Below are 17,396 nucleotides of genomic sequence, written 5' to 3' on the forward strand. Positions count from 1 at the left end.
ATTTTTGCTAAATTACCGTTAACAAGTAAATACATTTTACCAAAATTATATACTAATATTTTGACGTTTAATTAAAAATATCTTTCTAAATATTGTAAATAAATTTCAATGGGAAAGAGCAACTTTTCCTGCTTAGATCCAGTACAAGTATTCATAGTTTCTTATAAATAACAAATGTGACGGATATCCTAGGATATTAAAGGATTATAATAGCATCCCTTGAAAAAATTTTATATTAGTGAAAGGCCGCCCGAAAGGTATATAAGGGGCCTGCGCACGCGCCGCGCCTCCGACTTGAAAACATGACGGCGCTAGTGAGCTTGGTACGTTATTGTTTAATTTACTCTTTTTTTGTGTAAAATAGATAAATTGAAATTTTTGTGTAAAATAGAGGTAACAGTGATGGGATTGATTTCATTTGTTTTTTTTTCAAATAGTAATTGCGTTATGTGTCATTTAGGACTTCTTTTTATGCTTGTACAAGGTTGTTTTTAGTTTATATTATTATTTGTGTATTTACTTCAGATACTTTTAATTAATATTATATTATTAAAAATTAAATTATATTAAAATCCGCTCCACGCTGAATCCCGCACACAGCAGGGTAGGTAGAGGGAACGACATTTATGTTAAGACATTTTGTTTCCTACTTTTCACCGAATTCTGGATTCATTGCATGTTGAGTTGCGGAATTCAACGCCGTGCGAAGAAATGAAAATACAAATTTAAGTAAATTTTTCTTTTCCTCGAGTTGGGATCGAATCCACAACCAGTCGCATTTACGTCACACTTTGTGCCCCTGCGTCACGACTGATTTTATTATTACTTAAATTAATAAGTAATTTTAAATTTAAATATTTGTAATACATTTTTTTTTCAGAAATTTCGTAACCTTAAGTGTTAACCTAAATTTACTCTTCATTATGCTATTTATATCAATTTAATTTTCAATCATATTTTGTATTATATTAATATAATTACATTATAATACTTTATTTGAGTGGGATAAATAACCCTAAGACTAAAATAAAAAGATAGCCCAAAAAGATAAACTCAACCAATTTACTAGCACGGTATCTTTCATTTAATATTAATCGTGATAAGTGAAGCCTTTGTTCGCAGTGATAAGATTGTTTCAAATTGTTTAATAAATTAAATAATAACTGAAAGTTAGAGATTTGAACAAAATAGTTTATATAGTGGGTACATGTAACGAACAGAAAGACGAATAGACTGACAAGTGTATAATGATACTCATATAGTATGTAACTTGTTATATGAAAATTAATTTGTGCTGTGCTGTAAAATTTAGCTGTCACTTTTATATTCGTTTTTATTAGTGTGTATTTTTGCTATTTTTATTAAAAAAAAAGCATTATATCTTATTATAAACATATATATTTTTTAATATTTTTTTTTTTGAAATATTAAAAAATAAACAATTATATACAAGCAAATCATAGAGAGCACCGGTTCAATTCCGACAAACGTCAAAATCTTTATGGGAATTGAACTGGTGCTCTCTTGGGCAAGTCAAATTTAATATATTTTACTTTTTAACTTGACAGATAATAAAAAATACGCATATAAAATTATTTCGTGTACGAGTGAAGGTTAACCGGATATAAAAGGGAAATGGTCCTTTAACATGTCAATTTACGCCATGAAATTATTTTTATTAACAACCTGGCTAATAGTTTTATACGCAAGTACTTATAATATAGGAAGAATTTACTTATACAATTATTTAAAAAAAATATATATTATGAAAGGTGTAGTGAAACGGAAATAGAAAGTATATTAGTGTTGCCATTGTTGTGATATTTAAAGAAATATTTATGTAACATTACATAAACGTATTACTAGATTGATTAATCGATAAAAATATATTTTTTAATTACATATTGCTTAAAACACTTTTAAGTGTCGCTAAGACAAGGTCGTCTAGTTACAATAATTCAATATTCGTATCATGATGTAAAATTACGTATATTATAAAGATAATCGTAACTCAGCGTTGCAGCGTCTGGCTGCACATGATGATAACCATCATGTGCAGCCATCATCATGGTTCGATTCTCTCTTAGAGAAATGTTTATATTTCAATTGTTTTGATTTTCCTGATCTGGTGAGTAAAAAGTAAAATCTTATCATGCTGTATGTGCCTTATATCACATGCCAGCCCGTACAAATTTATTAAATGTGACATTTACAGTTTTGCTCATAAACTCCAACATAATATAAACAAGTTTTTGTTCAAGACAAACAGCTTGTCAAACTCATAATAGCGATTATAGTGAGGTGTTTATTACATTGGAATTTCATATATATTTTATTATATGTATATATACTTATTTTTTGATTTTGGTTATTTTTAAAACTTCTAATAATTCAATGTTATTTAATGTCTATTAAAATTAGGAGCAAAGAACATTCTTTACACATGCCCGACTTCCCTCTCTATTTCCCAGTTATGGTCACACACCGAAATCGATCTTTACTTACTTTATTTTAACCAGACCGTGACCAAGTAGAATATAATGTTCTCAAGTGGCTTATTTTCTATGGAGATTTTGGAACAAGAATTCGTTCTGCATTGAGAGACTTTATTGTATGACTTTCTTCACTTAAAAGTGCCTTAAACCTATTAAGTTCGTTTAACAAATTTTATTCTTCTACATTAATATCTTAAGCAACACATATTTTTTTTAATAATATATAGATATAAATAAATAATAATGTAATGCATTTTTGAATTTCCAATTTCTTTCAATAGGAAACAAACAGGAGAAACTCTAGTTACTAATTATTATTTTCTCCGCTTTGTTGCTAGATTTAGATTTTGTGCTTTGCAGAACGTAGGCCAAAGTCACACCTTCTGTTACTAGTTTTCTAAGTCTAAGAAGTACTAGTCTTCTAGTACTAGTTTTGTAAAAAGCTTTATATTCTACATGCAAAAATTTTCGGTTTCCATTCATCCAGAAATCGTGTAAAGCAGAGTGTCTTAACACTAAATTCCCTCTGCCTACCCTACTGTGTATAGCTAAAAACATATAAAGTAGAGTAAGAAAGTCGTATTAAGTATGATAAACACGTGCCTTTCACGTAATGGTCTCGTGCAATGCAGAAATGTTTTATTCGTGTTATCCTTGACTAGCTTCAAGTGTAAGTTGTTTCATTTTGTCGACACTTTAAGATTATTTGGTCATACTTCATATCTATTTGACATTTAAAATTTTATAAATTTTCGATATATTTTTTTAATTTTTTTATAAACCGTTTTTGCATTGAGTATTAATTGAAAGTAGCTATAGCGATACTTTTCTTTTTCTGTTTCTGTATTATTTTTACAGTGGCTTTATTTTTTATTTTTTTGATCAAAATCTCGTATGAAAACAACAAAATCAATATTAATATACAAAAATTAATTGAAAGTGATTATTTGTGCTGGGAAGAATAGGATCCCGTGAGGAGCTGGAGCGCTTAATACACAGACAAGATTTACAAGGAACTGTTTTAAAATAGCAATATATATTAACTTTTCATTGCAAGCACAAATATTTAATACGCTTTTGCGTATAAAATCAGAAGGAGATTGAAAAAGAGTATTTTAACCTAATTTCGATAACTATATATTCTTACTGTATATCAAATAAAGATGACGTGAACAGTATGAAATGCTCGAAGAACGATATTTTATTCTGTGGGCGTATCAGTTCCCGACTGTAATTCCATACCTTGCACTACCTGTAATGAGATATGTAGGGTTTCCATGAGTTATGTGGACATGAGCGATTTCCTTATTCGAAAATAATATGGTTAATTTTTGGTTAATTTACACGTTAATGTAGACGTACGTTTTCATATAGTATTGTATTTTTGTGATTTTTTTAAATAGGGTGATACGGAGAATGATATTTAAACAATTATATATTAAATATTGAAGCAATTGGAAAATAATTAGAAATTCAATATAAATTTATTAATTACGAATCTTCCTAATTTGTAAGATCTATTTACAAACAGTTATTAAAATGTACTATAAATATATATGAACGCAAACTTACTTCATTAAACTTAACATATTACTTTTCAGAATATAGACAGAGACAATTTCAGACATTACAAATTAAGCTATATACTTATACAATTTAATGTATGTCTATGACGTACGAGAATTTATGGTCACCGGTGAGAGGCCGCTGAACTGGGCCGTGGCCTCTAACGAGTCTACTTTCCGATTTGACGCCCTTTGTATAAATTATATCACACAAAGAACTTTGATTGAATCGATTTTATACTTGAGAATCTAGATCTAAAAATATATATTTTTTTTAATAGTTGACTTATTTAATTTTATATTTATGAGTTCTTGACAGTCTAAGTAATGTACATAATTATACCTGGAACTGGACTTTAGTAATGTTTAAACAGAAAAATCAAGTCTTAGACAATTATTAGCTATATTATCTTTGTAAGAAAGAATAATAGCATAAATATACTAAAAAACAATCCATAGGTATCCAAAATATCCAATTTACTGAGAAATGTTAGTAACTCGCATGATTTCATTCAAAATAGTGAATTAGAACAGAAACAGTTTGACACGTAAATTCATCAATGCATGACTTATTAAGTACTTGGATTAAGACACAAGTTGTAAGCGGAATATACATATATTTATTCCAATTATTTCTATTTTCCTAGCTTATACTTGCCCGTATGAGAAAACCCATTATTATAAAAATATCTTACGTAATATTAAATTAGTCTTGTCACCTTGCAAACATTTTGTAGTATAGCATGTAAGTATTTTCTTAATAAAATAAAAATTCTCTTCAAGTATAAAATTAGGAATCTTTTAATTTGTATTTATTTGTTCTATTTTCATAATAATGCACGCAAAAGACCGTGCAAAGTGGAGTAGGTTGAGTACGAGGGCAGACCCTGGCAAAGCCGGGATTAATGCCAGGAGGAGGAGGATTTTCACAATAATTTATTTTTTTAAAAACATCTTCTATTGGTACTTAGGTAGATACTTAACTTTATACATATATCACTGGATACCTATAAAACGATATATACTGAATCAAGAATATTATAGTTATAATCATAAGATTAATTATTAATTACTTAAAATTTTATTTAATTTATTTTAATTTCATCATAAACGTAGGAATATAGCCTTAAGTTTTTAACTTCAAGCATTTCATTACCACGTGCCGATGGTATTTTAGTAGACAACATTTTTTTCGCAATTTCTGTGGACTGTGAAGGTCGCAGTTACGTAAAATTGAACTACATATTTTAGAACAAAAAAATGTAAGTAAAGTAATTATAAAAACATACTTGAAAGAACATGTATTGCACGATTTTTTATTTATTATATATATGTGTCAAGTACTCAGTATTTACAGATATTTTAATATGACATAGATTTTTCTTATTGAAATTATTTATTTATTATTAAAATTATTGCGTAATAACGAAATGATTATGTTGTAAATGGAATTAAACGACAATCCTCTGTCAACTGCAATGACACTGAATTATTGGCAATGTATTTCTTTAAGCTGCTATTTCAATCTTGCGAGATATAAATAATAAATTAAGCAAATAATTCCTCTCCTTTAAACCTATTATATCAATAACATATTGAGAAATTTTGTATAAAAAAGTATAAAATTTATAGTATTTTTTAGAAATACAGTAGAAAAATAGCTTATTTATCGCTTATTAACACTAAATGGAAGTAATCATCGGATGACCACCATATTTTCTGCAAATAAAAACAAATCTACAACACTAGTATTATAAACTGCAATAAATATAAAGCAATAGTCTAATAATGTTTGTAAAATTGTGTTCATTGTGCGTGCAAAATGTTTCTCAACTACTAAAATACCTTTTGAAACACTATTTACAGGTTCAGTTGAGCAAAGTGCGGAAATGAAAGACCGTTTATACGTAAATGCTTAATTATAATGACAACACATTAAATGATATTGTAGTAGATCACATACGTAGCGACGTTCTATATATTATATGCTACGTATACGATTATTTTTTTTTATATAAAAAAATATGATTGATAGTGATGTCTACTGAAAACCTTTTTTAATTTAACTTATAATCTCTGTTTCCATTAAGATGAAAAAAATATAATATTCACCTTAAATCCTTTATAGTATCTATTATAATAAATGACTTAATAATACTATTTTCTTTCCTTAAGACAAGTTATGTGCCATGTTGTAGATGAAAAATAATATCTTTAATTGAGTCAATTTAATTGAAAATATAGAAAACAATACTATTTATAAAACTTATTTTTCATTATACATTACAGACTATCCTGGCATTATGCGCGTGCGCACATGCGCAGTACGCGGAGGAGCGCGCGCCGCGGTACATCGCCTCGGAGCCGAAGGTTACGTCGACACCCGTGCCAATTCTTAAACAGATTAACAGGTATTTTTTTTTATTTAATTAGATATTTTAAGTAATATTCAAGAAAATTTTAATATATTAGATATCATTTGATATCGTTAAAAGATGCGTATCGTACATTTGTTGACAATACATTGGTCAAACCTTCACCTTCTATTTTCACTACAATTTTAAGAAAGTAAAATTAATTAATTTTATTGACATGATTAGTACTTGTGAAATGAGCGCCAAGTTATCCGTCGTTCTCGATCTCGACTTCACCGACAAAATAATGGGGGGTCAATCGGTAAAATTGAAAGTTTAAATTACACTCGACAATTTTTTATGTACAGGCTTAATTATATTATTACCTGTACTGGTCTATAAGGTTGATATTTGGCTTGGACTTGGAGCCTAATGGTTTAGGAGTTATGAAGGGCTCAAAATTAGTTGGCTGGCTGGACGCTCTGGCGAGGACGACACACGTCTTGACCAATATTTGTAAACAAATATTAATTAGTTAAGTTCAGCAACTGGTATGTTGTTATTGTATATGTTTCCTAAATATATTTTCAGGCACAACGAAGATGGCTCATATACCTACGGATATGAGGCAGCCGATGGGTCTTTCAAGATCGAGACGAAATCTCCTTCTGGAGAAGTCAAAGGAAAATACGGATACAGAGATGATACTGGCAAGGTTAGTTTCATTATGGAAGTAAGAAGTATAATAATAATACTTCATTAAATACTAAGTTAAATATAGTTTGTGTTAACATTTCAGAAAATAATTTTGTTTCTGTTATTATAATAAAACTATTTCAATCATAAAGAAAAAATATTTCAAACCCACACCTAAAAACAATAATTAAGATACGTCAACATTACATACGATTGTTTTTCATTTCACGATGTTTATCCATACTGTACTACGTATGGCGCAGTTACAAATAGATACTAGTATTATAGATAGCATGCGGACGAAGCCGCGAGTGGGCCGTTAATGGAAATATAAATTTAAATAAATATTTCATTTCCTCGAGTCGGGACCGAACCTGCAACCAGTCGCGTTTATAGTCAAACTTTGTGTCCCTGCTCCAAGACTGATCACGACTTTCAAGAGAAAATCAACGTATTATAATTTTTTCTTAGTAAAACTTGAACTCATTTGATCTTTCGAATATTGTAGTTCACCAATAATAAATTTATAGATGCCAAATATTTTGTTTGTCTAGGCGTAACATATTCTACTACATTATAGTTTTGTATATTTTGTAAATATTTCAGGTACGAGTTATCGAATATGGAGCAAATAAATATGGTTTCCAGCCAGCTGGAGAAGGCATCACTGTCGCTCCCCCCACATTAGTTGACGAGTCCACACGGGAACCAAACAAGGTCGGTTATTTGTTATTGATGGATAATATTCAAGCATATTTAAACCCACAATACAATTTATTTTTTATTATTTGGAATATAGTATTTTATCTAATATTGAAGTCAAGCTGCTTAACCTAAGAATTAATTAATATATATTTTTATATAACTTCAGTAAATGTATTTTTAAGACTCGTTAACTCCTTTACTCAAATAATTTCGATCCAATTAAATAACATATTTATATTTTTGAACAACCTTAACATGTTTTAAGTTTATATATTTAAACACTATAATTAAAACAAAATATTAATAACATTTTAAATACAATTAACAGCAGGGTGGCCGATCCCAATACCGTGAACAATCAGTCGACTACGACTATGAAGAGCCTGCACCAGCCCCGCGCCCTCGTCCTACCCCACAGCCCGCCTATCGCGCTCCCCAGCCTCAGCAACAATACAGACCCGCTCCACAGCCCCAGCAACAATATAGACCTGCCCCGCAACCCCAACAGCAGTATAGACCTGCACCTCAGCCTCAGCAGCAATACAGGCCCGCCCCTCAACAAGCCCCAGCTCCACCTAAGGTACTTTATTAGTTATATCCAGGAATATTAAAGTAATTTATCAAATATTCTATGAAAAATCTTCCCTCGAATCGAATCTTTAAAGGAAAGTAATACAACACTTAAATCTCTGAAATAACTATTTATTTAAATTCATTTTTATCAATTTACAGCCTGCATTTTTCGCGGGTGCTTCACCAGCGCCAGTAGAAGACAATTTCTTCAACCCAGAACCAGCCCAGCCCCGTCAACAGCAATACAGGCCGAAGCAGGACTTCAGGCCTGCCCCACAGCCCCAGCATTTCAGCCCTAAACAGACCCAAGTTGATTTCAACCAGGACTTTAATGCCCCAGCTCCCCAAAGGTTTCCACAAGCAAATCAAAGGAGTCAATCGTTCTCAATGCTCGATCAACTCCTCAAAGAGTACTCTCTGCCTCAAGGCGGATCCGCTCCACTCCACGATATCTCATTCGGATCCTACTAGTTCGATAATTTGATTACATTTTGTAAATATGTAGTGTATTATAATTAAACGAATTTTTTAAATTATTTTTTTGTTTTATGACTTATATTTAGTTTTATTTGGAATATTTGTTAAAAATTTTTTATTACTGCAGATTTAAGAAGTACTGTACTGTACTTAACCGTAGAGGCGATGGTTGCAAGACCGAATTTCACTCGTGGTAATTTTTATATTAAAAAATCGTTTCTGTGTAAAACAATATAATTTTATTGGTAGTTTGTTTAACTACCTTGAGGGATACGTTTTTCCACGTCAATGGAGAGGTTTGAATTAACAAAAAATAAAATATAATAAAATCTGATCATACGGATCTTAAATTGAGAAAAAATATTTTTCTTGATTACAGTTCCATTATGCGATTACGGATTTTAAAGTTAAAATCCATCACGTACTTAAAAAAAGTTTGAGTTGAGAATTTTTTTTTAAATAATTATAAGTTCTATAAAAAAATTAAGAATCCAGATCCAGATCTTCAATTATTATAATATGTCAATGTAAAAATGACGGATACCTAATAAATGAAGATCTAGAACTAAAAGAGAGAGAGAGAATAGAATGTCTAATAAAGAACTGTAATTGTCCAGGTAAATAAGATCAACGGCTGTTATTAAAAAAAAAATAAACGTAATAGTTTTTCAGAACGTAACCTATTTTATCTAAATCTTTTTTTATCAATGCCAAGTAAGAAACACAAATAAAGTATAGTAATATATGTAACATATTACAAAATTACTCAATTTACAAAGCTGTATTGTTATTAACACGAGGCCGTGAGATCGATTCCCATGCACCGAAAGGAACAATAAACCATGTATGGAGTTTTCTCATAACGTTGAGTAATGTACGACATAAGCGTTTGTATATATGGTATTAGACATACATGTTTTTGCCCTGACTTTGATCAACATTTCAAAATAATGTCATTAAATTAATTTGTGCGAGAGATATATTTAAAGTAATGAATTTCTACTATTTTAAAGTAATTCTACATGGTGCCGTCGCGTCGTCGTGGCTTACTTGGGAATTTAGATGTGTTTAAATGCACAATGTGTATATTTAAAAAATATTCTCATTTTCCTATGGTGGTTCAAAAAGTTCTGCTAATATCTAGAATAAATTATACCTACAAAATATTTAAATGAATCCATTATTTAAATGAATTGCAGATTAATTTATTGCTTTATGCTTGATATATATTAATAATTTCATTTGGAAGTATTTTTTAAGAAAAGTACATAGCTATATTTAAATATAGAATAATATTAACTAAATTATTCTATATTTAAATATTCTGTTCAAAGTGAAAATAATAATATAAGTGTAAAATTATTTTTTATTAGTAATAAAAAATATATTTTCTTTTCAAAAATTCGTTAGATGTATATTATATAATAATTCAATATCGTAATTAAAAAAAAGCAATTCTTAGTAGTTTAATTTAGTAGTTTTATCCTCCAAATCTGTTCCAGTTAGATAAGTGATATGGATATTGCGGCGTGAGACGAGTGTAGGCGCGACTGCGACATACCTTTTGAAACAATAGGTTTTGTGGTTTTTATTACACACGTTCATTTGCTACTCTAAAGTATTTTTAGTTACAAAATTAATCATATGCGTGTAAAATAGATTATTATTTGTAGTTACTTTGACAAATTTACTGTTTACTTTTCATTTATTTGATTTGGATTATTATAAAGTTTAGAATTTTGAAGACAAAATGAATAGCCATAATTAATAAAAAAAAAATTTATCTACAATATAATACATAATATTCACATTTTGGGATAAAAAAACTTATAATAGAAAATTATACTCTAAGTAAAATTTTATAATACCTTTATGTATGTAGTCTTGTTAAATCACATCTTTATATCAGTGCCTCTGATTTTTCGTATTAGATCCTTCTTCGCCAAGTATTTGGACGTTTCTCACCTGTTTTCGTGGTGCAGCCGTGGTCAGCTCGGTGGCGGGAGGTGTGGTGGGCATGAAATCGGGACTGATCGCTAAAAGTAACATTTTTAATAGCAAAGCTTCTCTAACTTCCACCGGTAAATACTCTGGTGGTTCATCGATGTGATTTGAAGCCGCTGTTTGAGAATCATACGGCCTTGAGTACCGTCTACGAGGGATGTACCGCTGACTCTCATATCGATTATCGTATGGTAATTGGTTAGAGTATACTTCTTGCCTGTATTGTGGTTCGTACCTGTAGTCATATCGTTCATCGTCGTAACGACGCGGCTGCTGATAGTCATCGTGTCTGTACATCAGGTGTTGATACGGAGGACCAGGCATTATCTGATCCATTATAGCTTGCAAACGATTCTGCCTTAATATAAGGATATGAAGTAAGCGCTTGAAATCACGAGTACTCACTGGAGCTGATATAGAATTCATTTCACTTACAGGGTCATATCTCTGAAATAGGGGCTGTGATCTATATGGACTTACAAACCTTGGTTCGTATCCTTGAATAGGTATGCCACGTTCATCCACTGGTATTGGGACAATTCTTGTTAGAGGTCGTGCTTCATATTGAACAGAGGCTTGATTTTGAGCTGGAGCTTTCGGTTGTGGCGGTTCTTTCACATACTGATCGTCCAATACTTTGTCCTCGTATTCATATTGGAGAAAGGGCCGCTGATTACCGATTGGAATAGCTGATCCTGGATTATCTCTTAGATATTCCTGGGTTCGGAAGTGCACTGCTGATGGTCGACGATATATAGGTTGCTGATAAATCCTTTCTTCAATCGGCCTCTGCACAGGTATATGGATCACAGGTACTGGTGTAGGTGTTGCTACGTTTTGATGATCAAAAATACGACCAGTGCTAGCTTCTAGTGTAGTTTCTTGATCGTCTAATTGTGTGTCTTGATACTGTTGTTGTATTGCTTGCCTGGCTGATGCCAATGATTGGAGGGGGACAAGCCTAGGACGTACGGTAGTTGTAGTGAATAAAGGTCTTAGGGTTCCATGAGATAAATGACCCCCATACACGTCAGTCGAGTCATCTCCCATGGACTGTTGTAGATTCATCATGTGATGATTAGAGCTTGTTCCTGATAGCTGACGTCGAATAGCATTAGACTTACTTAAATCAGGTTCTTTTTCAGTTACTTGCTCATATACTGGTTTCAATGTTTGAGTTGATGCTGTTGTAGTTTGTTTAGTAATTAAATCATCTTTAACTGTTACTGGGACTGGTTTCGTTAGTTGTGTTCTAGTTTTGACTATGTCATCTTTTCTATATAGATTCATAATGTTAGCTGTAGTTTCTTCATGTTTTTCTTTTTCAGTCGTCATTTCTGTTGCAGATGCTCGCGTAGAACTAGTTACTCGTCTCCTTGGTATAGCCTGTATAACGGTTCCTCTAGTGGTAGCACTACCTCGCGTTGGATAAACAACGGTTGCGAGAGGTCTTCGAGTTGTTGACGACACAGTTTTATTTACTCTCACGATCACATTTGGCGTGCTCGGTGTTGTACTTGTTGTCACTGGCACCGGGGTACTATCACCCGAAGAAGAATATGTCACACGTTTAATTTCACCATCATCCGCAATATAACCAAAAGTTCCTTTTACGTTGCCCAACACGTCTCTACTTTCAATTTTAAATGTACCATCATTTGCTTCATAACCAATCGTGTATGATCCATCTTCATTTAATCTTCGTATCTGTTTCACTATTTCCACTTTAGTCGGGTCACCTGTTTCACTGGCTTTCAGAATTTCTTGGGTTGCATTAGAAGAAGCTTCGGTTGTTGTTATGTTTTCGGTAGAATTGGTAGCTGTTACGCTGATGAAGCACGCCAGGAGTATGATGAGGTTCATCTCGACGGAAAGGCGGCAGCCACATGACGACACTCAAACGGGCGCGCGGTTATCACCCTCCTATATAAAATATCGCCCCACTTGTCTCCCTAGCGTGCGAATATCTTACGCAAACGCCACCATTGTTGTCACTTTATTATCTGAAACGGAAAATCTTTTTCTATGCATCTACTTGCGTCGTATCCCAATTGTTTAATTATCCATTCGAATATGCGTAAGTCGTGAACGTTATTAAAATTCCGTATTACTAATCGAGAAGATGGAATACAATATTTCATCTCTTATCCATGTTTATACATCAAATTGTTTTGTATGCTTTGTTATGAAATTTCTCATGCGGTTATCCAATGTCAGCTTTAATTTAGGTGATCCAAAAGTGAATTTGTACTCAAGGTTCCTCTTACCTGTCTCAAATAGACAAAGAGAATAGCTGTGTTTAAGCAATGCAATTAATCTTTAAAAGAAAATTTAATTATGTTAATTTTCTCTAAAATTTGCATTAAATGAAAACAAGGAATCTATTTTAACGTTGGCTAGAAGGAAGGAAATTCAGTTCAGTAAAATGAGCTCGTCAATGGTCTATATTATTAAGTGGAGATAAAAAATATGCATTCATCTCCCACTATCTAACTTTGCTGGGTAGATAGAGCGTGCGGGCATAAAATATAACTCCCGTAGTAGTAAATTATTTTCATTGATGCTTGTCAACCCTAAACTAAATCTACTAATTATAATAAGCCAAAGATAACTTTTATAGTAAATGTGAATATTAAAGTTAATTTAATTTTCTGTTAAATTATAACGTTAAATAAACGCCATCTTTCGCTAAAGCTTAGTTTTATTTGTGACAATAAATAATTTCACACGGACATAGTATGTGAGTTTATAATTTCATGGTATATGACTAAAAGCACGAAACATCACGAGGTTTCAGTTTGTTTAGGTAGAGGCCGCCACTATAAGTACGAGTAGTTCAATATCTGAGAACTCTTCAGACATTGCCCCGTACCCTTTTTAACCTACTTCTGTAAGAGAAAGAGGTTATCAATTCGAGTATTTTTTTTTCCATATCTTTATCATTACTGTTTAATTCACTTCAGCTTCACGCTGTATCCCGCACTCAGCATGTAGGCAGAGGGAATCTATAGTTACGACGCTTTGTTCTCAACTTTTCGCCGAATACTTGAGGCATTGCATGTTTTGTGGCGGAGCGTCGCGTGCGTGGTGGGTTTCAACCCAATTTGTTTTAAGACAGTGAAAAAAAGTAATAGTTGTGTCAATACAAAACAAAATGATAACATGTCTTTATTGAATCATTTACACGTTACTTAATGGGACGCGGCCTAGAAACTATACTAAGTATAAGTACAGTATAGCACAAGTTGCATTCTTCCGCATTCTTCGTGACTAAGTATTACAAATTACATAGCTAATATACTCAAGTATTTATTATTACTGCATGTGAAATTTAAGTTTAAATTTTCGATTAAGTTTTTATATGGTTGTTGGTAATTTACATTCATATTTTGTATATTAATATTCAAATAGGATATATCGTGTCTGTAAGGGTCAGAAGTCATTTAGTTTGTTTGTATAGTGAAAAAGATATTATTTTCGTTATTTTTATTGAATAATTTTGATTAAATATATTTATGAATGGTGTAACTGAGTTATATTGATATATTTTCAAGCCGTAAATATTTTAATTAAAAATATATATATTTTTAGCGTCACACTGTATCCTGCACACAGGCGGGCAGGTAGGCAGAGGGAACCTAGTGCTAAGACACTCCGTTCTCCACTTTCTGCCGAATTCTGGAAGCATTGCGTGTTGAATGGCAGAACTCAACGATGCGCTTTGCCTTGACACCAGAGCGAACAACTGCTTGTGCCGCTGCGCCACGACGGCATTACGACGGCAAACATTTTAAGTTTTGAAATTAATAATTAAACTCATATCTAAAACTGGACATTGGAAATAATAATATACTAAAAATAATTAATAAAAATATAATTTATTATAAAACAAAATAGTACAAAATTGGTATTTCGATATTACATCGTTCGCATATGGAACGTGTAGGAAAGTGGTTATTTATAATTAAACCTTAACACTAATAACTAGAAGTAGCTAAGCGGAAAGGACTCCTATCGTTAGCCTATTTTAGAAGCCTTTGACATTATGTGTCATAATTTATTGTAAATCAATTAATTAGTTTACTTTTAAATATTTTTTTAATCTGTTTTTATATATTAAATTTATTCACTAAAGTTTATTCTCATACAATAATTCAAGTGAATGCAGTCGAAATTCAAATAGGAGATATGTATAGGACAGTGAGTTTATTTTCGATTCTATTATTAGTTGAGTCATTTCCGCTTAACCAAGTCTAACTAAGGTACTGAGACACAGCATTATGTACACTCGCGGCCACTACACGCCACTGTCCTAACTAGATTCACTTTGTTATCGACCGGTGTATGACTTGTACTATGGCTCTTCGAACTCGATCGATACTCATTCAAAAATTCATCTAAAGCTGAATGCCGTGACCTCTCAAAAACGCATCAATTTGACCTGAAGAAGGATTTTCTCCTCGTGGTACATAGTAGTATTGAGGTGACTGGGCTTGACGTTGTGGAGGCTGTGCCTGAGCCTGAGAAATAGCAAGTCTTTGTGCCTGAGCTCTTGCTGCTGCTCTATCTCTTTGCAATTGACTTTGTTGAATTTGTTGCTGTTGAGCAAATAACTGCTGGGAGCTCTGGAACTGAGCTTCTGATTGCTGTCTCTGGTAAGCTTCTTGTGCATTTGGTTGAGCGACAGGTTGTCTGTATACTTGTGGGTTTGATGGGATTTGAGGAGATGGTATGAACGGCCTCTGTTGTTGTTGTTGAGCAACGAACGGTTGAAGTCGCTGGTTAAGGTTCAATTCTCCTTTAGTTTGCGGTAAGCTTTGGAAGAGTTGAGTATTATATTGACCACTGGATGGATCAAATATTAATTCAGTCGAGTATAATGGATTACCAGATGGAGAAGCAGCAGTAGCTTTTGCGGAGGCACCCAACGATGAAGGTGTGCTAGGTCCTTGACTATCACGATGGAATTTAGCAAATTCAGCAGCGAAATCAATTTGACCTGGCCTAGCAGATGAGAGAATAGCAGATGGTGTTGGGGCAGGAGAGTATTCAGGCTCAGGACTATACTGAATTTGGGGCTTAGGTGTTACTTGGACTAATTGTGGCCTAAATGTAGTTGCTGGAGGTAAGGCTCTGGCAGTAGTGATAGGTACTGGACGAGGAGTAATTGCGATTTGTTGAGCTTGGTAAGCCGGTCGAGGAGCTGGTCTCACGGGTTGTGGACGTTGAACAATTCGTGGCCGTATGTTTTGAAGAGGCTCTTCTTCAGGTTCTTCATCAGCATCTCTAAAGTCGTTTTGGAAGTAAGTAGTCGCTGGTCGGGCTGTTGTCGGCCTTAAGACAGGTCTGCTCGGATAATTGGGTTCAGGGTCGTCTCTCTCTGCAGATTCTGGCCCTGGTGCTTCTTGTTCTTCGTCTTCATTTGGTTTGTTTGGATCACAAGGGTTACCAGATACGTAAGTAAATTCTCTTTTGTTACCATCAGGGTCAATGTAGCCATATTTTCCACGAACTACGCAGTCAGTGCCTCTAGTTTCTTCTTTGAAGGATCCATCAGCAGCTTCGTAGCCAAACGTAAAGCTACCATCATCGTTCACCTGAAATTCATATACAAAATAATTAACTTAAGGAATATTATTTTTGTTATTTAAAATTGACCCAAGACTCCTTGCATCAGAATTTTTCATATTAGTCAAGTTTCTTAAAGTTCATTAACATTTTATCTAATAAATATAATTTAATTCAATAATTGATATGTAGAAAACTAACTAAAAACATATTCAACAAAAAAGAGAAATTATAGCTCTTCTTCTTCTTCTTCTTCCTCCTGGCATTAATCCCGGCTATTGCCAGGGTCTGCCCTCCTACTCAACCTACTCCACTTTGCACGGTCTTTTGCGTCCTCGGTGGTTAGACCATTGGCTCTCATGTCCTGCATCACGACATCCAGCCAGACATCCTTTGGCGTCCAGGAGGTCCAGGAGGAAATTATAGCTCATTGGACATTATTGTGTTATTTATAGGGAGATTATTGGTTAAAATTTGTAATATGTTTCATCGTCAGTTTTACCTTATTGTAATTCCTGATAGTCTGCACTGGAGGCTGCTTAGGTCCTTCTTGTTGTAATTGAGACTGCTTGTGTCTTTGTGCAGGTGCTCTGACCAATGCTCTTGGTTCGTAATCTTCATCTGCACGATCTTGGGCTTGGTATAGACCATCATATGCATCCTGGGCAACTAATACAACCTGGAAATTAAATGTTTTCCTCAGTTAAGTTTATTTTGTAAATTTATGTACTATTGTGTTAATTTTACTTTTATATAATACTTTGCAAACGACCAATAAAGTAATTCAATTATTTATTATTATAGTAACTATAGTAAAAAATTAAAATGGATCATTTATCTCGCACGTTCTGTACCTATTCAGTTCTCTGAACACACAAAGTTTATTTGGCAAAAGGCGTGAAATTGAATATAATAAATGTCCATAAATAATTGACCTTTGTTGTTTTTTCAAATTTCAA

General features: G+C 32.7%; 3 protein-coding genes across 3 annotated transcripts in view; 1 reads left to right on the plus strand and 2 right to left on the minus strand.

Annotated features, from left to right (window-relative positions):
- The first annotated feature begins 229 nt into the window (after nt 1-229).
- Nucleotides 230-8,924, plus strand: LOC146528611 (uncharacterized). Its single transcript, XM_085203467.1, has 6 exons — nt 230-323; nt 6,350-6,471; nt 7,006-7,129; nt 7,717-7,827; nt 8,144-8,395; nt 8,548-8,924. The coding sequence occupies exons 1-6, from the start codon at nt 303-305 to the stop codon at nt 8,857-8,859; spliced, it is 942 nt and encodes a 313-aa protein (XP_085059593.1). The 5' UTR covers nt 230-302; the 3' UTR covers nt 8,860-8,924.
- Nucleotides 8,925-10,213: 1,289 nt separating this feature from the next.
- LOC146528612 (uncharacterized) lies at nt 10,214-12,776 on the minus strand. Its single transcript, XM_085203436.1, has 2 exons — nt 10,734-12,776; nt 10,214-10,426 (listed from the first exon to the last, which is right to left on the minus strand). The coding sequence occupies exon 1, from the start codon at nt 12,730-12,732 to the stop codon at nt 10,771-10,773; it is 1,962 nt and encodes a 653-aa protein (XP_085059562.1). The 5' UTR covers nt 12,733-12,776; the 3' UTR covers nt 10,214-10,426; nt 10,734-10,770.
- A 1,952-nt stretch (nt 12,777-14,728) lies between these two features.
- The window catches only part of LOC146528613 (uncharacterized), a 35,567-nt gene continuing 32,899 nt past the window's right edge, over nt 14,729-17,396 (minus strand). The window contains exons 3-4 of the mRNA XM_085203046.1: nt 16,940-17,116; nt 14,729-16,466 (exon numbers count right to left, since the gene is read on the minus strand). Of these exons, the coding sequence (XP_085059172.1) occupies nt 15,267-16,466; nt 16,940-17,116 (1,377 nt within the window). The 3' untranslated portion in view covers nt 14,729-15,266. The remainder of the gene's footprint in view (nt 16,467-16,939; nt 17,117-17,396) is intronic.

This window comes from Heliconius melpomene, chromosome 19, assembly GCF_056956725.1.
Source record: "Heliconius melpomene rosina isolate 202511_hmr_F chromosome 19, ASM5695672v1, whole genome shotgun sequence".
NCBI classification, from domain to species: Eukaryota; Metazoa; Arthropoda; class Insecta; order Lepidoptera; family Nymphalidae; genus Heliconius; species Heliconius melpomene.

What these genes read in the sequence shown, in the direction of transcription:
- LOC146528611 (XM_085203467.1), top strand. Translation starts at nt 303, where the DNA reads ATGACGGCGCTAGTGAGCTTG. An exon ending in TGACGGCGCTAGTGAGCTTG is followed by an intron (nt 324 to 6,349) that starts GTACGTTATTGT and finishes TATACATTACAG; the next exon opens with ACTATCCTGGCATTATGCGC. An exon ending in ACAGAGATGATACTGGCAAG is followed by an intron (nt 7,130 to 7,716) that starts GTTAGTTTCATT and finishes TAAATATTTCAG; the next exon opens with GTACGAGTTATCGAATATGG.
- LOC146528612 (XM_085203436.1), bottom strand. Translation starts at nt 12,732, where the DNA reads ATGAACCTCATCATACTCCTGGCGTGCTTCATCAGCGTAACAGCTACC.